The sequence below is a fragment of the Thamnophis sirtalis genome, unplaced genomic scaffold, assembly GCF_051295495.1.
Source record: "Thamnophis sirtalis isolate CommonGarterSnake01/CBP01778 unplaced genomic scaffold, rThaSir2_p1.2 scaffold_2, whole genome shotgun sequence".
Taxonomy (NCBI): domain Eukaryota; kingdom Metazoa; phylum Chordata; class Lepidosauria; order Squamata; family Natricidae; genus Thamnophis; species Thamnophis sirtalis.
In genome coordinates, this window is record NW_028261382.1 from 56,216,923 (window position 1) to 56,239,539 (window position 22,617).

Below are 22,617 nucleotides of genomic sequence, written 5' to 3' on the forward strand. Positions count from 1 at the left end.
TTCCTGCAAAAGCCCCCCCACCCCTTTGCTCCTCTTTTATTTCCTATGGGAGGGGCCATTCACCATCCACCTGTGGCTTTACTCCCAAGTCGACCCTGATTTCTTGGCTGTTCTATTCGTCTGGCAGCTCTGCGCATGCGCACACTGGGAACAGGCTCCAGCTGTTCTTCTGCCTCACTGCTGTCTAGCTCCGAAGGCAAGCTGAGAACTGCCAGACGGCCTCGTCCCCCTCTCTGCCTCCGACACAGAGCCCTCGTCCGAGCCTTCCCCAGACTCCAGGACTGGCCCATGTTCCTCCCCAACCTCCTCACTGTCCGACTGGCCGCTGGTGGACCACAACATTATATTCAGTTTGAACTGCCCAGACTTCCTGATTATTCCTGCACTTGATAGAGGAAGTGGAGAACCAATTCCGTTAGCTTGAATTACCCACCTTTTAGCCAATTGCAGAGATCTGGGGGTGGGGGGCAGGAAGGCCCTTATAGGTACCTAAAGAACCTCCAAGAACATGGTTGACAGAACTTTGGAAAGCCTGAGGATGACCTCCTCCGTGTCAGATTCTCATGATTGCAAAGGAATTCCAGAATTTTTCTCCCTCTGAGTAGGAACAGGTGAAGGGTCAGGTTCCAACAATTGTGACATCCATAGTAGATGCCACAACAACAGAGCAATGAGCAAGTGTCGAAGAGATAAGAAGGCTACAAAGTCCTTGTAGCTTCTCCACTCCGTTATCCATCCGAAAAGCCCAAATCCAGATTTCTTGTTCGTATTACCAGGACAGAATCTTAACTATTCCAGGAAAATCTCTCTTTTTTTTAAAAACTGTTAAAAACAGGAGGCCAGTCATTTCCCCCAAAGATGTCCATAAGAGGTGGGGATTTGACGACAGCTCCCTCGTGGATGTTGATCCTAAATTATGGGTAAATATTTAATAGAACATCTGGATTCAGGGTGATTTGATGCCGATTAATTTATTACATTTCTACGCCATCGTGGCACGACAAAACCGCGCTAGGCAAAAGAGCGCCGACAAATACGCGTCGACAAGTACGCGTCGTCATTACCGCGCGTCATCACCGCCGCGACAACAGCGCGGCAACAGAAGGGCGCTTTAAAACGGCGCTGCGGCAGAAAGCCAACTTCAATTAAGGTAAGCATTAGGTTTAGGGGTTTGTTTTAGGGTTAGGTTTAGGGTTAGGTTTAGGTTTAGGGTTAGGGTTAGGTTTAGGGTTAGGTTTAGGGTTAGGGTTAGGGTTAGGGTTAGGGTTAGCGTTAGGTTTAGCGTTAGGTTTAGATTTAGGGTTAGGTTTAGGGTTAGGTTTAGGGTTAGGGTTAGGGTTAGGTTTAGGGTTAGGGTTAGGGTTAGGGTTAGCGTTAGGGTTAGCGTTAGGGTTAGATTTAGGGTTAGGTTTAGGGTTAGGGTTAGGGTTAGGTTTAGGGTTAGGGTTAGGTTTAGGGTTAGGTTTAGCGTTAGGTTTAGCGTTAGGTTTAGATTTAGGGTTAGGTTTAGGGTTAGGTTTAGGGTTAGGTTTAGGGTTAGGTTTAGGGTTAGGTTTAGGGTTAGGTTTAGGGTTAGGGTTAGGGTTAGGGTTAGGGTTAGGTTTAGGGTTAGGGTTAGGTTTAGCGTTAGGTTTAGCGTTAGGGTTAGGGTTAGGGTTAGGGTTAGGTTTAGGGTTAGGTTTAGGGTTAGGTTTAGGGTACTGAGTGCTTGGGAATGCGCGGTTTTGCCCTCCGCGATTATGTCATCGCGGTAGGGTCGCGTTTTTCCCTAGCACTTAGAACGGCGCGAATTAGTCTTCGCGCTTATGTCTCCGCGCAGAAGGGCTTCGCGGATTTGTGGTGGAACCCTACGCCATCAAGTGACCAGGTGAAGTACAACAAGCTAAAAATTGCATCTTCTCTTGGGCCAAGAGAATATGGTTAAAAGAGGGGGAAAGAGTTACATTATTGGACTAAAATAGAATAGTAGTAAGATTGTTATTGTTACATAATTAATTAAGAAATAAATCGATAAACCACGATGTAGAAAAGATGCGGAGACTCTAGAAAGAGTGCAGAGAAGAGCAACAAAGATGACTGTAAAAATAGGATAAGCTGAATATATTAATAGATAGTAGAAATACACCGAAGGGAGGAGTAGAGGGATAGAAGAAAGAGGGGTAGAGAGGGTGGGAGAGAGGACTGGAGGGAGAGTGAGAAGGAAGGGAGGGAGTGTACCGGGAGAGGGGAGTGGCAGAGGGGGAGGGGAAGTAGGGTAGAGGGGAATGATGGAGGGAAGATGGAAAGTTGGAGTGGGGCGAAAGAAAGGGTGTATGGAGGGTCGAAGAGGTACATTGGGTCTTTATTTTGGGGGGTTTTGTTGACAAGAGCAATGGCTGTGTTTATTGTTTAATGTTATATGACCAAGGTTATGCACAGTATATATGTGACTGTACGAAAATGAAAATGGAAAATAAAAAAACACATTTACAGGGGGGAAAAAAGATGATTAGGGGACAGGAGACTAAAATATATGAAGAACGGTTGCAGGAACTGGGTATGTCTAGTTTAATGAAAAGAAGGACTAGGGGAGACATGATAGGAGTCTTCCAATATCTCAGGGGTTGCCACAAAGAAGAGGGAGTCAAGTTATTCCCCAAAGCACCTGAAGGCAGGACAAGAAGCAATGGGTGGAAACTAATCAAGGAGAGAAGCAACTTAGAACTGAGGAGAAATTTCCTGATAGTGAGAACAATTAATCAGTGGAACAGAAGTTGCCTCCAGAAGTTGTGAATGCTCCAACACTGGAAGTCTTCAAGAAGATGTTGGATATCCATTTGTCTGGGTTTCCTGCCTAGGCAGGGGGTTGGACTAGAACAGTGTTTCCCAACCTTGGCAACTTGAAGATGTCCGGACTTCAACTCCCAGAATTCCCCAGCCAGCATTCGCTGGCTGGGGAATTCTGGGAGTTGAAGTCCGGACATCTTCAAGTTGCCAAGGTTGGGAAACACTGGACTAGAAGACCTCCGAGGTCCCTTCCAACTCTGCTATTGTATTGTATTGTAACTAAATGTAATCCGTTCGTATCTTGATTGCAGGAAAAACAATTCCAGCAATAGAGCCGTAAATGCGTGGAACACTCTGATCTGATCCTGTTGTTAGTTCCTCGAACCCCCCTTAAGTCACCTTAAGCTGACTACCGTGGATCTTACACATATCTTAAGCGGTCCCTTAGTGGGGGGGGCGTGCATAAGCGCACCAGCGTGCCTGCTGTCCCTGTCCTCCTGTCCCCCATTGATATGGGCTCTTTTTATGCATTTATGGCTCTGTTTTGCTTATTTAGATCTGTTCATTCGTGCCGTTTTCATGCTGGTTTCCTTGCACTGGCTGACAAATAAATGTGAAATAAATAAATATTGGAAGACTGCTATCACGTCACCTTCTGGTCCTTCTTTTCATAAAGACAGACAGTTCTTGGCTCATCCCACCTTTCAGGCGCCCTCATCCTCTCTCCTTTCTTTTTTTGGGGGGAGGGGGAGGGGGAGGGAAAGGTTACCGAAGGGAGAGAATAAAAGAAGTATGTTAAACTATCTTCCTCCCGCCTTGGCTTTCCCTCCAAGATCCTTGAGAAGGCAACTGTTGAAGATTAAAAACTTGGCAAGCTCTCAAAGGCATTGCGAAGCCATCTCTTCCTCCCTTTCACACACCACAGCACACCACAAACACACACACACACAGAGCCTCACAGCGTCATCCTTGGTAGGTTTCCAGCTCCCTCCTTCCTTCCTAAACTTTGCTCACCCTTTCAGAGTCTTCTTCTTCCGAGAGGAGAAGAGGGACACAGCTCGGCTTGAGGGAAACAAGGTAAAGTTGCTTGAGGAGTTCCCAAACCCAGTCTGGAGGGTGGAGGAAGGGAAGGGTTGGGGCTATGGGGAAAAACAACTCGCTGGGGCTGGAGTTTGATTTCTTGGGGGTTTTTTGGGGAGGGGGGCTTTCCTCCACGTCTCCTCCTCCCCCTTCTCCCCACCCCCTGCCTGGTCCTCGTATAGGTGGAGCCGGTAAACGGCTGTTCTTTAGAGTCCTGTGATTTTTCTCTTTTTTTTTTCCTGCTAGAAAAAGCACCAAAATTAGGGAATTGGTGTCCCTGGGTTTGAAAGTATCACTAAAAGAATGGGGAAATGTGGCCTGAATGCAGATTTGAGTCTGATAATTCCCAAAGCTGGGTCAGAAATTCTAAGCAGGGATAATTGCATTTCTGAAACCTTTTCTTACTTTCGTGGAAGTAGGATTGGTTTGGAGATCTTCCTCCTCTTCCCCTTTCCTTCCTTCTTCCCTCCCTTACATCTTTCCTTTTTTCTTTTCTTAATCCCTCCCTCCCTCCTTTTGCTTCCTCCCGTCCTTCTTCTCTCCCTTCCACCTTTCCTTTTTCCTTTTCTTACTCCCTCCCTCACACTCCTTTTCCTTCCTTCCTTCCTTTCTTCCTTCCTTCTTTCCTTCCTTCCTCCCTTCCACATTTCCTTTCCTTTTTTCTTTTCTTCCTCCCTCCGTCCTTTTCCTTCCTTCCTTCTTCCCTATCTTCCACCTTTCCTTTTTTCTTTTCTTCCTCCCTCCCTCCTTTTCTTCCCTCCCTCTGTCCCTCCTTTCCTTCTTTCCTCCTTTCCATCCTTCATTTCTTCCTCTGTCCCTCACTCCTTTTCCTTCCTTCCTCCCTCCTTTCCTTTCCTCCCTCTCTCACTCCTTTTCCTTCCTCCCTTCATTCTTCTCTCTCTTCCACCTTTCCTTTTTCCTTTTCTTCCTCCCTCACTCACACTCCTTTTCCTTCCCTCCTTCCTCCCTCCCTTCCACATTTCCTTTCCTTTTTTCTTTTCTTTCTCCCTCCTTCCTTTTCCTTCCTTCTTTCCTCCCTCCCTTCCATGTTTCCTTTTTTTCTTTTCTTCCTCCCTCCCTCCTTTTTTTCCCTCCCTCTGTCCCTCCTTTCCTTCTTTCCTCCTTTCCATCCTTCATTCCTTCCTCCCTCGCTCACTCCTTTTCCTTTCTTTTCCTCCCTCCCTCGCTCCTTTTCCTTCCAATTTTCTGCGTTCAAAACAATAGGATAACAATAGGATATCCTGACCAGCTTCAAAGTTGACTCAGCCTTCTGTCCTTCCGAGGTCGCTAAAACGAGGACCCAGATTGTTGGAGGCAAGAGGCTGACTTTGTAAACTGCTTAGAGAGGGCTGTAAAGCACTGTGAAGCAGCATATAAGTCTAAGTACAATTGCTATTATCTGTCCTTCCTTCCTTCCTTCCTTCCTTCCTTCCTTCTTTCCTTCCTTCCAGTTGACTCAGCCTCCCGTCCTTCCGAGGTCACTAAAATGAGGACCCAGATTGTTAGGGGAAAGAGGCTGACTTTGTAAACCGCTTAGAGAGAGCTGTAAAGCATTGTGAAGCAGCATATAAGTCTAAGTGCTATCGCTATAATCAAATAACAGCTCTGGCACTCCGAATAGACCCTTTTTGAGATTGAAGTAGTGATTTGAGTTTTGAAGTTTGATCCTTATTGATTTTATTTTATTTGCTAAATGTATTTGCTGCCAATCTTGCTCTGGGTGCCTGACATCAATAAAACGGGGGGGGGGGGGGATGAAAATGTAAATATACCAATAGCAAAGGAATAAAACAATTGTGTGATACATTGTCCGCAATATATTATATTATTGCACCCAAGCTTAGAAGTAGATGGCAGAAAAAAGAACGAAACCACTCGCCATTGATTAAGCATTAATCCGAAAGAATGCAGAGGTTTTGGTGAACCTTGGGCCTGATCTCCCGGATTTTGTTTTTCATAGAATTAATACATCTTACTTAGGGAGTTTCTATTGCCCCCACCCCAAATGGAGGCGCTGCCTGATGGGGGTTTCGAAAGACCCTTCCACATTGAGACGCCTTTGCTGGAGAGTGTGGCCCTGTCGCAAACATCTGGAACCAAAGTCTACATGAAGTTGGAGAACGTCCAGCCGAGCGGTTCCTTCAAAATCCGAGGCATTGGCTACTTTTGCCAACAGGTGAGAGGCTGGGGCGGAGCAGGTACGTTTTACAGACAATAGGGAATGTCCTGGGCTCATCACAACTTGTGTGTCACCTGGGAGATTTGCATATTTCCAAACTTCAGCCTCCAGGAAACTGTTGTGGCCCGCCGGTGGCCAGTAGAGCTGGCAGCAGAGTCGGAGAGTGAGGAGGTGGGGGAGGAACATGGGCCAGTCCTGGGGGCTGTGGAGAGCTCTGCGTCGGAGGCAGAGAGGGAGCTAGACAGCAGTGAGGCAGAGGAACAGCTGGAGCCTGTTCCCAGTGTGCGCATGCGCAGAGCTGCCAGGAGACAAGAACGACTAAGAAAGCAGGGTCGACTTGGGAGTAAAGCCACGCCTTGGAGGTGATTGTTCCCTCCCATAGGAAACAAAAGAGGAGCGAATGGGGAGGGGGCTTTTGCAGGAAACAATTTGTTCCTTCGGTCATAGATAGATAGATAGATAGATAGATAGATAGATAGATAGATAGATAGATAGATAGATAGATAGATAGATAGACAGACAGACAGACAGACAGACAGACAGACAGACAGAGAGATTAGAGATGAGAGAGAAAAATTAGAAGAGAGAGAGAGATTAGGGGAGGGGGAGACACACACACAGAGAGATTAGAGGAGAGAGAGGGAAATTATAGGAGAGTTAGGGGTGGGAGGAAGAAACACATACACAGAGAGACAGACAGACAGATAGATGGAGAGAGAGAGATTAGAGGAGAGAGAGAGAGAAATTAGAGGTGAGAGAGAGATTAAGGGAGGGAGGGAGACACAGAGAGACAGAGAAACAGACAGATAGATAGATAGATAGATGGAGAGAGAGAGATTAGAGGAGAGAGAGAGAAATTAGAGGAGAGAGCGAGATTAGGGGAGGGAGACACAGAGAGACAGACAGACGGAGAGAGAGAGAGATTATAGGAGAGAGAGAGAGATTATAGGAGAGAGAGAGAGATTATAGGAGAGAGAGAGATTATAGGAGAGAAAGAGAGATTATAGGAGAGAGATATTAGAGGAGGGATGGAGAGACACACAGAGAGACAGACAGATAGATATTGGGGAATATATATTTGGGGAGCAACATGGCTCCTCCCATAGGAAACAAAAAAGGAGCAAATGGGGAGGGGGCTTTTGCAGGAAACAATTCGTTCCTTCGGCCGGTTCAAGAGTGGAAAGTTCTGTTTCTGACTATAAGAGTTAAGTGCCAAGTATTGCCTTGCCCTGCTAGTTTGGAAACTAGTTATCTGGCAGCTCTCCAAGCGAGATAAGGTTCGTGTGGATAAACATTCCTCGGAAAGACTGTTCGCTAGAGCCTTGCTGACTGGGAAATGAAAGGAATTCGCAGTTGTGTAAATAAAAAAAGGTTTTGCCGGTTTTGCATTCTTGGAGCGGAGGAAAAGGACGCGACAAGGAGGTAGTAAAGCAGCAACCTTTTATTCAAGCAGAGTAACTATGATTCAACGTGGCGTGGTTCGCGCCAAACATTTATACCCCCGGGTTTGAACAATGAGCCAATGGGGCGTCGAGTAACCCGGCCAATCGGGGAGGGGATTGAACCGGCTCCACCCGAGAGCCAATCAGAAAAGGGGATCTTACTTCCCGCGCTAGTATTCAACACCCCTCCCCCCCTAGTTAAGCACCCTCAAGAAGGGCAAACATAATCCTGTAGATAGGTGGGACGATGACGCTCTCGTCCCGACCTTCGTAGTTCCCCGGCGGTTGTCGTCGGGAGGGGAATCGCCAGCGGAGACACGTCTGTAGCGGAACGGTGGTTCTGCGACGCAACCCCGAGGGATGGTGTGTCCGTGACAGCAGGAATGTCCAACGATTGACCCGTGCAATCTGGTTGGGATATAGGTTCAAAGTCTCGACAAGGGCTTCGAGGGAAAGAATAGCCAAAAGAAGCGCGTCTATCCGAAAAGTTCGTATCGGCTTGTCCCCCGTTTCCCGAGGAGGGGAAGTCCGTTGGGGATAAAGTCATCGAGGGTAGCTCATGCTGAGGGCGAATGTCTGAGGGGCTCGGGCCGTCTGTTTCCGCGGGGAGGCGTCGCCTTAATTGGTCCAGGTGGCGCCTCCATTGCGTTCCGTCGGCCAAGCCGGCCCTGAAGGAACAGGGGCCAGTCAGAGCTGTGATGGTTGCGGGAACCCACCGTGGATCCCCAGAAAAGGAACGAGCCCATACGGGATCCCCTAACTTAAACGTATGGGAAGGAAGGGCCCCCAAGTTGCTCGGTAAATCCCCTGCGTAAAGTGGATGAAGCCTATCTAGGGAGGTTCGCAATCTCCTACCCATCAAAAGCTCCGCAGGACTTTTATTAGTCGTTGGACAGGGTGTAGAGTGCTGGCTCAAGAGATAGGCCGCCACTCTCTCCTGCCAGTCCCCCTGGTCCATGCGACCCAAGGCTTCTTTAGCTGAGCGAACTGCGCGCTCCGCCCTACCGTTACTAGCTGGATGATACGGGGCTGTGGCCGCGTGTCTAATCCCTTGTCCGGCCAGGAATTCTTGGAACATAGTGGAGGTAAACTGGGGCCCGTTATCTGAAACTATCACATCCGGAAGCCCATGTGTGGCGAACATCTTACGAAGAGCCCTCACGGTACTCTCTGCTGTAGTGGAGGTCATAAGTACCAACTCCACCCACTTAGAGTAAGCATCTACCACTATCATAAAGTTTCGGCCGTGAAAGGGACCGGCGAAATCAATGTGTAAACGGGACCATGGGCCTCTAGGGATTTCCCACTCACGAGGGGCGGCTGTGGGGGGATTCGGCCTAGAATTTTGGCATATTCTACAACGACCTACATAATCTGCGATTTCGGAATCTAGCAAGGGCCACCACACATAGCTGCGGGCTAACGCTTTCATTCGCGCTATGCCTGGGTGGTTTTTGTGAAGTGCAGGCAGGATTCGTGCCCGCAGGGCTGTGGGAATCACTACCCTATCCCCCCAAACAAGGCAACCCCCGTGAAGGGCAAGTTCAGCTTGTCGTGCCTTAAATGGTCGGAATTCTTCCGCTATCTTTTCTACGGGCCACCCCCTCAACACCCATAGAACTACTTGGGATAAAACGGGGTCAGCCTTTGTACAAGCTGCAACATCCGCAGCTGAAACGGGGAGGTCGGATTCAGCAATAGACAAAATGGAGAGAGATGGCACGTGGGCTGTGTCCGTCTGTGGCAAGGGACAACGACTCAGGGCGTCTGCGTGCCCTAGCTGCTTACCCGGACGATATAACAGCGTATATGAATACGCCGCTAAAAACTCGGTCCAACGTGTCATGCGGGGAGACAAAATGGGGGGGGTTGGCTTATCGCCTGCCAATAGGCCTAGGAGCGGCTTGTGATCCGTGACAAGGGTGAAATTCCTACCGTAAAGGTAGTCATGGAATCGCTTAATGCCGGACACTGCAGCTAGGGCTTCTTTATCAATTTGGCTATAATTTCTCTCCGTTGAAGAAAGCGTCCGGGAGTAAAAGGCTATGGGGGCCTCTGAGCCGTTCGGGAGAACATGGCTCAGAACCGCCCCTATGCCATAGGGAGAGGCGTCACACGTTAAAACTAGGGGCATCCTGTCGCTATATTGAATTAGGACTGCTGACGAGGTTAAAACATTCTTTATAGCCGCGAACGCCTGCGCTTCACGGCTACCCCATTTCCAGGCCGCTGACCGGTCAAGCAGTCGGTGTAACGGTTCAGCTAACGACGCCTTGTGGGGAATAAAAGGGGCGTAAAAATTTAAAAGCCCCAGGAACGCCTGCAATTCCGCCCTAGAGGTGGGTGCAGGAGCGTTTTTTATGGCCGCAACTTTCGAGGGAGTGGGGTGGATGCCCTGTGCATCGATGAGAAATCCCAAAAACTCTACTTGGGAAACAGCAATTTCGCATTTACTGCGCTTTAGCTTCAATCCGGCCTCCCTAAAACGTGTAAGGACCTCCCGCAGTATTTTTTGGAGTTCCGAGTGACTAGAGGCTGCAACCAGGACGTCGTCAAAATAAGGAACGACGCCTGGGAGCCCATGGAGCAACCGCTCCATGAGGCTCTGAAAAATCCCCGGGGCGACCGAGACGCCAAATTGGAGGCGGCGGCAACGGAAAGCCCCGCGGTGGGTGACAATGGTCTGGGCTGTAGCCGCATCGTCGTCTACGGGAAGCTGCTGATAGGCCTGTGCCATATCCAGCTTTGCGAAAATGCGGCCTTGCCCTAAAGAATGGAGTAGATGTTGCACTACAGGAACAGGATATGGATTTGCCTGCAAGGCCAAGTTGATGGTCGACTTATAGTCGGCACATATTCTCACCGATCCGTCGGGTTTGACCGGGAGAACTATGGGGGTTTCCCAACGGGCGTGATCTACGGGCTCTATTACCCCCTGCTCTAGAAGCTTATCCAATTCAGCGTCTACCTTTGCTCTCAATGCGAAAGGGACCCTACGCGCCTTCAGCCTAATAGGCGCGACCTGGGGATCGAGGCAAAGGGAAATGGGGGTGCCCTTGTAACAGCCCAATTTCCCATCGAACACATCTGCGAACTCATCTAAAACGCTATCTACGGTACGGGGGACTACCCTGTGCACCCCTTCTATGGTGAGGCCCAAAGCGGGGAACCAATCTAACCCAAGAAGAGCGGGCAGGTTATTCCTAACAATTAAAACTGGGAGTTTCCCCTTAAAATCTCCATATTCCACCCGAATGTGGAATATTCCTGCCGTGGGAATCCCATTTCCCTGGTAATCTAGGAGGGAGACCCCAGCCGGGCGCAATTTACTCTGAGGAACCCTGGGGCAAAGACGGGAAAACAAAGCCCAAGATAGAAGGGAACGGGAAGACCCAGAGTCCACCTCCATTCGGCAAGGCTGACCTTCAAGACGAACGACGGTGCTAATTTTGCGACCGCCGGCAGGGACGTGGGAGGCCCGGTAGACCACGCACTCAGCGCTGGGGAGCTGGTAGGTTGAATGGCAGTCCTCAGCTCGCCTCGCTAAACGTGGTTGTCGGTGGCGTTGCGGAGTCTGGCGCTGGTTGCTGGGCTGCATAAACGATGGGGCTGGCATGAGAGCCCGGCAGACCTTGGCGAGGTGTCCTTCTCCTCGGCAACGGCGGCAGACGGCGGAACGAAACGGGCAGGATGCGCGGCTATGACGGCCGCCGCATCCGCGGCAAGGTGCGTTTGAGGCTGGCTGAACGGGCGTCGGTGGTTGCTGATGTGGCCTCTGCTTCGGCTGCGTCCTCATCTGTCCGACGGTTTCCTCCTCCTCATCTTCCGTGGGGGAGAGGTCGTCTACGAGGTTCGTCTGATTGGAAGGCCCCACAGCGGTTTGCGCAGAGGTTTTCAGCTGGAGACGTTCCATATCGGCCGTGGATTGTTCAGAGAGCTCTGCTGCTCGCGCGGTCTCCACAGCTTGCACCAGGGTAATTTTATGGTTTCGGAGCATACGGCTGCGCAATTGCACGTCGCGGACCCCGCATACAAACTGCTCCACGAGATTCTCTTCCAGGTCTGCAAAATCACATTGGGCGGCCACTGTGCGCAATGCCTCTAGAAACTGGCTGATGGATTCGTTAGGCTTCTGCACACGGCGGCGAAAAGTGAAACGGCGTGCGATCAAGGAAGGTGAGGGGGCGTAATGGTCCCTCAACCTGGACATCAGCTCGTCCCACCCAAGTTTGTAGGCTGGCCTCGGAGCGGCCAGGGCTCTCGCAGAAGCAAACATGGAAGGCTCACAGCAGGACAAGAAAAAGCTGCACTTCTCCTCGTCGGTCTGTGCCCGGTTCTTTGACGCGATTAAATAACATTCGAACCGCTCCATGAAGCCGTCCCATGATTCTCCGGCAGACCCAAACGGCGCGAAAGGAGGAAGCGCTGTTGCCATTATGGTGCAAAGCCAGAGAAAGGGAGGAAGAAAGCAGAGGAGATTTTTGTGTTCGCTGCCGGCGTTCCTGACCTGAAGAGCGTGGTTCAAACGCGGAGGCAAGCTGGTTTGTTCTTCTCTGTGGTCGCGGGAATCTCATCCCACCCTCGTCGCCAGTTTTGCATTCTTGGAGCGGAGGAAAAGGACGCGACAAGGAGGTAGTAAAGCAGCAACCTTTTATTCAAGCAGAGTAACTATGATTCAACGTGGCGTGGTTCGCGCCAAACATTTATACCCCCGGGTTTGAACAATGAGCCAATGGGGCGTCGAGTAACCCGGCCAATCGGGGAGGGGATTGAACCGGCTCCACCCGAGAGCCAATCAGAAAAGGGGATCTTACTTCCCGCGCTAGTATTCAACAGCCGGGACCAAGATTTTGCTTCCTGCTTTTTAAGGAAGCCTGGTCAGAACTTGGAGGTATTTAGAAATATAGTCTTTTTTCAGACGTGTCCCTGAGTCACTGTTTTTTTGGAGGTGCCTTTTTTTTCCAGTGGAGAGAGGAGAGGGAGGGGCGAGAGGAAGTGGGAGAGACTCACCTGCATGCTGGGAAGAGGTGGGAGGCATCTGGGACCTCTGGAAGATGGCCAGCACAGGAGTGAAGTGACTTCTGGGTTTGGGCCAGGCACCTCTTCCTAAAGCCATTCTTGGTTTTTTCAAGGACAAATGGAAATGATAGAGAAAAACGAACCCAAAAAAATATGTGTTTTTTTTTAAATTTCAGATGGCTAAGAAGGGCTGTCGACATCTGGTCTGCTCCTCAGGTAAACAGTGGCTCTGTTTCCCTGGTCTTCCTGCACATCTGCACCAGAAACCCCTGGATTACTGACCTTCTTTTTGGCACACACGTCAAATATTATTGTAAAACACGTAACGTGAAAGATACTGTAATTCGTTTATACTCTCTGTCTTGTACGTACAGGTGGCCCTCTGTTTCCAACGCTTCACTCAATGACTGTTCGAAGTTACAAGGCACTGAAAAAAGGACATGGTCATTTCTCACACTTATGACCATTGCAGCATCCCCATGGTCATGCGATCAAAATTCAGACACTTGGCAACTGACTCTCATTTATGATGGATAGAGATAGATACAGAGAGAGAGAGAGAGAGAGAGATTAGAGGAGAAAGAGATTAGAGGAGAGAGAAAGACAGAGAGAGAGAGAGACAGCTAGCTAGCTAGATAGCTAGCTAGATAGCTAGCTAGATAGCTAGCTAGCTAGCTAGATAGCTAGATGATAGCTAGATAGCTAGATAGCTAGATAGCTAGATAGCTAGATAGCTAGATAGCTAGATAGCTAGATAGCTAGATAGCTAGATAGCTAGATAGCTAGATAGCTAGATAGCTAGATAGCTAGATAGCTAGATAGCTAGATAGCTAGATGATAGATAGATAGATAGATAGATAGATAGATAGATAGATAGATAGATAGATAGATAGATGATAGATAGATAGATAGATAGATAAATAGATAGACAGAGAGAGAGATTAGAGGAGAGGGTAAAATAAAAGAGAGAGATTAAGGGAGGGAGGGAGAGACAGAGAGAGAGGGAGAGAGAGAGAGAGAAATTAGAGGAGAGAGAGAGATTGGGGGGAGGGAGACATACACACAGAGAGAGAGATTAGAGGAGAGAGAGATTAGGGGAGGGAGGGAGACGCACACACACACACACACACACACAGAGACAGATAGATAGATGGAGAGAGATTATAGGAGAGAGAGAAATTAGAGGAGAGAGAGTGATTAGGGGAGGGAGGGAGACACAGAGAGAGAGACAGAGAGAGAGAGACAGAGAGATTATAGGAGAGAGAGAGATTAGAGGAGAGAAAGAGAGTTTATAGGAGAGAGAGATGTTAGAGGAGGGAGGGAGAGAGACAGAGAGACAGATAAATATTGGGGATTATATATATATATATATATATATATATATATATATATATATATATATATATATATATATATATATATATATATATATATATATATATATATATATACTGTGTGTGTGTGTGTGTGTGTGTGTGTGTATAAACGGGGAAACAAAACAACCACTTCACATTAGCATGGCGCAACATAGGAGAACAAACCCACGAGGACAAGATTCAGCAGTCCATCTGCATTTGAAAGACAAAGGTCCCTCTTTTGAAGATAGCAAAGTCCACATTACGGAGAGAGACGATTGCTGATTGACAAGAAGGGTAAAAGAGGCCATCCGTGTTAAAATTGAGAAGACAACAGAAGGGGAGGGATATGACACCACCCATCTCCGGCTTACAACACAGTCCTTTCAGCAGGTCCATGGAGGTTTCCCACCCCATTTGCTCTCTGATTCAGGTGACCCTGAGGGCATAGGTAATCCACCAAATGGCCTCAATGGCTCTCAGAATTGGATCTCGTGACCATGGGGGGGTGCTGCTATAGTCATAAGTATGAAAAACGCTCATAACTCACCTTTTTCAGTGCAGTTGCAACGGCGAACGTTCACAAAAATGAACCGTTGTAAGTTGTGAATTACCTGCAAATCCTTCCATCCCCCGCCCTCCCCAACATTCACTGAGAACTGAAGAAGCTTCTGGGATGAGGAGCGAAACCTCTTCAAAGAAAACCCAGTTGCCTCTTGTTAAAGCCCCCTTGAGATTCCCATAGAAAGCAATTCCCTCTCTCTTCCTCCTCCTCCTCCTCCTCCGAAACCTTTTAGGTGGAAATGCCGGCTTGGCTGCAGCCTACGCAGCCAGGGAACTGAGGATGCCCGCGACAATCGTTGTGCCCTGCGGCACCACAGAGTCAACGATAAAAAGGCTCGAGCAGTACAGAGCCAACGTGGAAATCTTTGGGAAGGTAAAAATAGGAAATTAAAATGTTCCAGAATTCAGGAACGGCTTTGGTTCCTCCCTCGGCTAAGAAGCGGAGATGAGCTCCAGAGACTGACAGAGAAACCTTTTCCTTTTCATAGCAAAGTAGAATTAGCTTGTTTCCCGGCTGGTCCTTGTGGTAAGTAAGGCTTGGCGTTGGGATTCATTCTTGGAATGTAATTTTCTGCAGCAACAACGATAGCATTCAGCCAGTAGATGGCAGTGTTTACAAACTGGACTCTGGACTCAATGCTCTTTTGTTGTAAGTAGAGTTTCCTCTTTCTTGTTGCAGTTAAAACAGTTAAGCAGTAAAGCACATGGTGACTGTACACTTTGTTTGAGAGAGAGAGAGAGACAATAAAAATACAATGTAAAGGTAAAGGTTCACCTCGCACACATGTGCTAGTCGTTCCCGACTCTAGGGGGCGGTGCTCATCTCCGTTTCAAAGCCGAAGAGCCAGCGCTGTCCGAAGACATCTCTGTGGTCATGTGGCCAGAATGACTAAATGCTGAACGGGAGCTCACTCCATTACACGGCGTTAGGGATTCGAACCATTGAACTGCCAACCTTTCTGATTGACTAGCTCAGCGTCTTAGCCACTGAGCCACCGTGTCCCTGCTCACACACACACACACACACACACACACACACACAGAAAGAGAGAGAGAGAGAGAGAGAGAGAGAGAGAATTTCTAACACTTGGTAAAGTTGAGATAGATGCTGAGTCCTACCTTACATGAAGCAGCAGAATCAAAGTTTCATCTCGATAGTTGGCCAACTGATTTAGGGACTGCCGTAATTTGAATGCTGCTTTCTCCTAAATTCAAGTTTTCCATTTCTAATCCCGGCAGGTCTGGGATGATGCCAACGACCGAGCAATGGCACTAGCTAAGACTGACGGTTGGGTCAATATCCATCCTTTCGACCACCCGCTAGTATGGTAAGAAACCTATGTCAAGATGGCCATTGAGAGACCGCCTGCTGCCAATTACCTCCCACAGACCCATTAGATCTCACAGGGTTGGCCTCCTCTGGGTGCCATCTACCAGCCAATGCCACGTGGCTATTACCCGGGGGAGGGCCTTCTCTGTGGCAGCTCCGGCCCTCTGGAACGAACTCCCCGCAGGGATTCGGACCCTCACCTCTCTCCAGGCCTTTCGAAAAGCCGTCAAAACCTGGCTTTGCCGGCAGGCCTAGGGGTGATGAGTTCCCTCCCCTCTCGACATGTATGGTTGTGCGATTGTTGCTTACTTTTATTATTTGTATATCGTTTTTATGTTCCCCTTTTTCCCCCTTGAATTGTTCGCCGCCCTGAGTCCTCCCGGAGAAGGGCGGCATACAAATAATAAAATTCTATTCTCTATTCTATTCCTCTTTTGGAGGAGGAAGGAATAGGAATAAAGTAGTCCTCAGCTTACAACCACAACTGAGTCCAACATTTATGTTGCTAAGTGAGACACTGCTTCCAGAAAGCACATCCATTCTAACAGCATCTGGACAAGTATAGTCTGAAATGCAACGCTACAAACAGCGTATATCGTCTGTGCTGTTTGCTGTTGGTTGCAAGGAGGCAAATTGCTGGGAGGCAGAGGCAGATTTTTCCCCCTGGTTTTCCTCCCCAAAAGCTAGGTGAGTCTTATACTTCGGAGAGTCTTATACTCTGAAAAATATGGTATTTGGAAAGTAACAAAGGCGGGATAAAATCTATTTAATAAATAGACATGTCTTAAGGATGGCGTCTGCTCTACCTTTCGCCTGGAGCACACTTTTTTGCCCCAAATGCAACTTTGGGGGGCTCCTTCCAGGACTTGGGGTCTTGCTCTCCTTGCAGGAAAGGACACAGCAGCATTGTCCAGGAGCTGAAGGGGTCTCTAGTGACCAGACCAGGAGCTATTGTGCTGTCGGTGGGAGGTGGTGGTCTCCTGGCTGGAGTGGTTGCCGGTTTGCAGGAAGTGGGCTGGTCGGACGTCCCCATCGTGGCTGTGGAGACCAGAGGAGCTGAAAGCTTTCATGCAGCCATCCAGGCTGGTCAGCTGGTCACTTTGCCTGATATTACCAGGTATGTTTTGGTCTGGAGCTGCACTTCGCTGCAAAGTGGTAGAAGAATCCTTCCTTCCTTCCTTCCTTCCTTCCCTCCTTCTCTTTTCCTTCCTTCCTTTCCACCTTCCCTCCCTCCTTCTCTTTTCCTCTTTTCCTCCCTCCTTCCCCTTCCTTCCTTCCCTCCCTCCTTCTATTTTCCTCCCTCCCACCTTCCTTCCCTTCCTTCCCCCTCCCTTCCTTCTTTCCTTCTCTTTTCTTCTTTTCCTCCCTCCTTCCTTCCCTTCCCTCCCTCCTTTTATTTTCCTCCCTCCTTCCCCTTCCTTCCCTCCCTCCTTCTATTTTCCTCCTTCCTTCCCTCCCTCCTTCTATTTTCCTCCCTCCCACCTTCCTTCCCTTCCTTCTTTCCTTTTCTTTTCTTCTTTTCCTCCCTCTTTCCTTCCCTTCCCCTTCCCTTCCTCCTTTTATTTTCCTCCCTCCCTCCTTCCCTTCCTTCCCTCCCTCCTTCTATTTTCCCTCCCACCTTCCTTCCCTTCCTTCCCCCTCCCTTCCTTCTTTCCTTCTCTTTTCTTCTTTTCCTCCCTCCTTCCTTCCCTTCCCTCCCTCCTTTTATTTTCCTCCCTCCTTCCCCTTCCTTCCCTCCCTCCTATTTTCCTCCTTCCTTACCTCCCTCCTTCTATTTTCCTCCCTCCCACCTTCCTTCCCTTCCTTCTTTCCTTTTCTTTTCTTTTCCTCCCTCTTTCCTTCCCTTCCCCTTCCCTTCCTCCTTTTATTTTCCTCCCTCCTTCCCTTCCTTCCCTCCTTCCTTCTCTTTTCCTCCCTCCCTCCTTCCATTTCCCTTCCCTCCCTCCTTCTCTTTTCCTCCTTCCTTCCCCTTCCTTCCTTCCCCCTCCCTTCCTTCTTTCCTTCTCTTTTCTTCTTTTCCTCCCTCCTTCCTTCCCTTCCCTCCCTCCTTTTATTTTCCTCCCTCCTTCCCCTTCCTTCCCTCCCTCCTATTTTCCTCCTTCCTTACCTCCCTCCTTCTATTTTCCTCCCTCCCACCTTCCTTCCCTTCCTTCTTTCCTTTTCTTTTCTTTTCCTCCCTCTTTCCTTCCCTTCCCCTTCCCTTCCTCCTTTTATTTTCCTCCCTCCTTCCCTTCCTTCCCTCCTTCCTTCTCTTTTCCTCCCTCCCTCCTTCCATTTCCCTTCCCTCCCTCCTTCTCTTTTCCTCCTTCCTTCCCCTTCCTTCCTTCCCTCCCTTCTTCTATTTTCCTCCTTCCTTTCCTTCCCTCCTTCCTTCCTTCCCTCCCTCCTTCTATTTTCCTCCCTCCCTCCCACCTTCCTTCCCCTCCCCCCTTCCCCTCCCTTCCTTCTTTCCTTCCTTCTCTTTTCCTCTTTTCCTCCCTTCCTCCTTCCCCTTCCTTCCCTGCCTCCTTCCTTCTCTTCCCTCCTTCCTTCCTTCCCTCCTTCTCTTTTCCTCCTTCTCTCCTTCCCTTCCCCTTCCTTCCTTTCTTCCTTCCCTCCCTCCTTCTATTTTCCTCCCTCCTTCCTTCCTTCCTCCCTTCCTCTTCTTCCTTCCCTTGAGTTCTGTGGTTGATCTTTTCTACACCTGCTTTTTCTGCTTATCGTTCTGCAGCGTGGCCAGGTGCCTTGGGGCTAAGACGGTGGCCCAGAGGGCCTTAGATTGTGCCAAGGAATGTCCAATCATCTCTCATGTTCTGGACGACGTGGAAGCGGTGAAAGCTGTAGAGCAATTTCTGGGTGAGTTTGGGAAGTTGACCCTGAGAGATGGGATTAGAAGGTTGGGTGGGTGTTTTGAGTTGAGACAATCAACTCTAGAGATTTCATTGGGCATCTCCTGGGGTTGACTCCACGAACATGTCCTCCAGACCTTCCTAGATATCACCTACTCTATTTTCCGAAGTATAAGACGCTGTTTCCCCCCCCCCAAAAAAAGAGGGTGAAAATTTGGGTGCGTCTTATATACCAAATGCAGCCCCCCCTCCCCACCAGAGGCCAAAAACTCCAGGCATGGAGGCAGCGATGGTCTGTGGCAATCCCTGCAGCCTGGAACAGCTGATTGGAGGGTGTTCCAGCAGCCTGATTCCCCCCGCCAATCAGCTGTTCATGCTGAATCAGGCTGCAATAAGTGTCGAAGTTGACCTGGCTGGTCAGAGTTTGCAGCAGCGATCACATCCAGAAAGCACACACAAGTAACTGATTCCACAAAATCATAACAACATACAATACATTACCAAAAGCAGGTTTTCCAAGGCAGCCGTAAATACAAGCAAAACACAAGTAGTTTCACTTTCAGTTCTCGGCTAAGCCAGGCTCCTTCCTGTCTCCTTGTTGCTCACACAGCAAAGACTGTTTCAGAGTCCAAATAGCCCTCTCTGGCTGATTTAGTTGCTGTGCCTATTCATTGGCTGACCTTGTTACCATACGTTCCAGGTCAGGAAGCTAGCCAGATGAATACCAAGGATACTGGTAGTCAGAGGCAGGTTTTTTTCTTCTTCTCGTTTCCCTCCCCAAAAACTAAAGTGCGTCTTATACTCCGGAACATCTTATACTCTGGAAAATACGGTATTTATTTTACGGATTGATTCATTGATCTGTTTATGCAAGGTAGTCTCCTTCAATTCAAGGTTGACTTCTGGGGACTTCATGGAGAGGTTCATATAATTTTCTTGGCAAGGGAGTCAGCAGTGGGATTCACATAGGTTTACCAGCGGGTTTGGAAATGTCAGCGTGCGCCTTCTGCGCATGTGTGCGGACTTCCATGTATGCCCTTTGCTCAAATGCGTGGCATGCATGCATGCATGTGCGCAGCATCAAAAACGAGGCTACATAGAACATTTCGGAGACAGGGGGGGCGGGTTTTGGAGGCTCTCCTTTGCATTATAATGTTATTGGAGAAGAAACTTCGCAATACTAAGTTAATTTTAATTACCGTATTTTTCGGACTATAAGATGCACCGGTGTATAAGACACACCAAGATTTCAAAGAGGTAAGTCAGGAAAAACAAATTTTGTCCTCCCCGGCCCCCAGGAGCACTCTGCAGGCTTCAGCAGGGCTGGGGGGAAGGCAAAAACGCCATTTTTCACCAAAAGGGGGGCAGTTTTCTCTCCCCCCCAGCCCTGTTGAAGCCTACAGAGAGCTTCTGGGGGGGGGAAGGCAAAAATGACCCTGTTTTCACAAAATGGGGTGAGGGCAGAGGTGGGTTCCTACCAGTTCGCACCTATTCGGTAGAACCGGTTCGTCAATCTACCGAACCGGTTAGAAGAGGTTCCACCAGTGGACCCGGAAAGCAGGCCACACCTACAGAAGAGGTTCCAATTTTTTTTGAAACCCACCACTGACACACACACACACACACACACAAATGCACACAGACTCACACAGAGAGAGAAAGAGAAAGAGAAAGAGAAAGGAAGGAAGAAGGAAAGAAATAAAAAAGAGAAAAGGAAAGAAAAAGTGAGAGAGAGATGAAAGAAAAAAAGGAAAAAGGGACAGAGAGACAAAAGGAAGGAAAGAGAGAGAGAGAGAGAGAGAGAGAACACACACATGACTGGCAAGCCACTCCCACCAGGTCACATGGCCAGCAAGTCACTCCCACAAAGGAGGCCACACCCACAGAGTAGGTTCAAAAATTCTTTGAAACCCACCACTGGGTGAGGGGGTGGGGCTTCAGGAGGCCAAAAATAGCTGTGGTCGGTGTATAAGATGCAGCAACATTTCCATGCTCTTTTAGAGGGGGAAAAGTTGCATCTTTGTACTCCGAAAAATACGGTAATTAAGCTGTGATTTGCTCCTTGTTCCTTTCTCAGACGATGAACGGATAATGGTTGACCCCGCTTGTGGTGCCTCGCTGGCGTTCTTATATTCGGGCTGCCTGCAGAAGCTGCAGGAAGAAGGAAAGCTAAGCAAGGCGCTGGACTCCATCGTCATCATTGTTTGCGGGGGCAGTGGGATCAGCCTGCAGGGTCTCCAAGCTATAAAGAAACACCTGGGCATGAAATGAAGTCACATGTTTCTGGGTTCACACCATTCCCAACCACTCCACTAGTTAGATGCTTAATCGGGGCTATTTTGGGTATAGGTATAATCCTCGGCTTACGGCACAGCATTTCCATTGCAAAGCGAGGCAGCAGTTATGCGTGATCCAACAAAAGCGCGCACGACAAAAGCATGCCGACAAAACCACATCGCTAAAACCGCGACGTCATCAATGCGCCAATAACAGCGCGTCAACAACAGTGCGTCGACAGAAGGGCGATTTAAGTTAAGGTAAGGGTTAGGTTTAGGTTTAGGTTTAGGTTTAGGTTTAGGGTTAGGGTTAGGGTTAGGTTAGGGTTAGCGTTACATTTAGGGTTAGCATTAGCGTTAGGTTTAGGGTTAGGTTTACGGTTAGGTTTAGGGTTAGGTTTAGGGTTAGGTTTAGGGTTAGGTTTAGGGTTAGGTTTAGGGTTAGGTTTAGGGTTAGGTTTAAGGTTAGGGTTAGGGTTAGGGTTAGATTTAGGTTTACAGCGCCCTTCTGTCGGCGCACTGTTGTCGGCGTGATTCATCGGCGCAGTCAGAACTCGTGGTTTTGTCACCGCGGTTTAGTCGGGCGCGCTTTTGTCGGTTGCCCTTTTGTCGGTGAACCACGATTATGTGAATTTTGCTCCTGTTTATGATCTTTCTGGAACTGGGTATGTCTAGTCTGATGAAAAGGAGGACTAGGGGGTGACATGATAGCAGTGGTCCAATATTTGAAGGGTTGAAACAAAGAAGAGGGAGTCAAACTATTCTCCAAAGTACCTGCGGGCAGGACAAGAAGCAATGGGTGGAAACTAATCAAGAATAGAATAGAATAGAATAGAATAGAATAGAATAGAATAGAATAGAATAGAATAGAATAGAATAGAATGGAATAGAATGGAATGGAATAGAGGAATGAGGAAATAGAATAGAATAGAATAGAATAGAATAATAGAATAATAGAATAATAGAATAGTAGAATAGTAGAATAAAATAATAGAATAATAGAATAATAGAATAATAGAATAATAGAATAATAGAATAATAGAATAATAGAATAATAGAATAATAGAATAATAGAATAATAGAATAATAGAATAATAGAATAATAGAATAATAGAATAATAGAATAATAGAATAATAGAATAATAGAATAATAGAATAATAGAATAATAGAATAATAGAATAATAGAATAGAATAGAATAGAGAAATGAGGAAATGGAATAGAATGAAGAATAGAATATAATAGAATAGAATAGCTGGAAGGGACCTTGGAGGTCTTTCTAGTCCACCCCCCTGCTCAGGCAGGAAACCCTACATGACTTCAGACAAATGGCTATCCAACATCTTCTTTAAAAACTTCCAGTGTTGGAGCATTCACAACTTCTGGAGGCAAATTCTGTTCCACAGATTAATTGTTCTCCCTGTCAGGAAATTTCTCCTTAGTTCTAGGTTGCTTAGTTCTAGGGGCTTCCCCAAAGAAGAGGGAGTCAAGCTATTCTCCAAAGCACCCGGAAGGCAGGGCAAGAAGCGATGGGTGGAAACTAATCAAGGAGCAAGAAACATCCTGGAACTGAGGAGAAACTTCCTCACAGTGAGAACAATTCATCAGTGGAACAACTCGTCTCCCGAAGGTTGTGAAGCTGCAACCGTCGTAAATACGAGTCAGTGGCCAGGCGTCTGAATTTTGATCCACGTGACCAGGGAGATGCCAGGATGATGGTTGTGAAAAATGGACTTTTTTCCAGTGCTGTTGTGACTTCGGTCACTGAATGAATTGCTG

At 48.2% G+C, this 22,617-nt stretch overlaps 1 protein-coding gene across 1 annotated transcript; it reads left to right on the forward strand.

Moving 5' to 3' along the window:
- The first annotated feature begins 5,830 nt into the window (after positions 1 to 5,830).
- On the forward strand, positions 5,831 to 20,972 carry SDSL (serine dehydratase like). Its single transcript, XM_087703748.1, has 7 exons — positions 5,831 to 6,022; positions 12,663 to 12,702; positions 14,639 to 14,778; positions 15,645 to 15,733; positions 16,625 to 16,852; positions 18,446 to 18,570; positions 20,641 to 20,972. The coding sequence occupies exons 1-7, from the start codon at positions 5,852 to 5,854 to the stop codon at positions 20,832 to 20,834; spliced, it is 987 nt and encodes a 328-aa protein (XP_087559874.1). The 5' UTR covers positions 5,831 to 5,851; the 3' UTR covers positions 20,835 to 20,972.
- The last annotated feature ends 1,645 nt before the right edge of the window (positions 20,973 to 22,617 follow it).

Excerpts from the sequence above, each read along its gene's own strand:
- SDSL (XM_087703748.1), top strand. The coding sequence starts at position 5,852 with ATGGAGGCGCTGCCTGATGGGGGTTTCGAAAGACCCTTCCACATTGAG. Across the intron at positions 6,023-12,662 it reads TTGGCTACTTTTGCCAACAG|ATGGCTAAGAAGGGCTGTCG; the intron begins GTGAGAGGCTGG and ends TTTAAATTTCAG. Across the intron at positions 15,734-16,624 it reads TTCGACCACCCGCTAGTATG|GAAAGGACACAGCAGCATTG; the intron begins GTAAGAAACCTA and ends CTCTCCTTGCAG.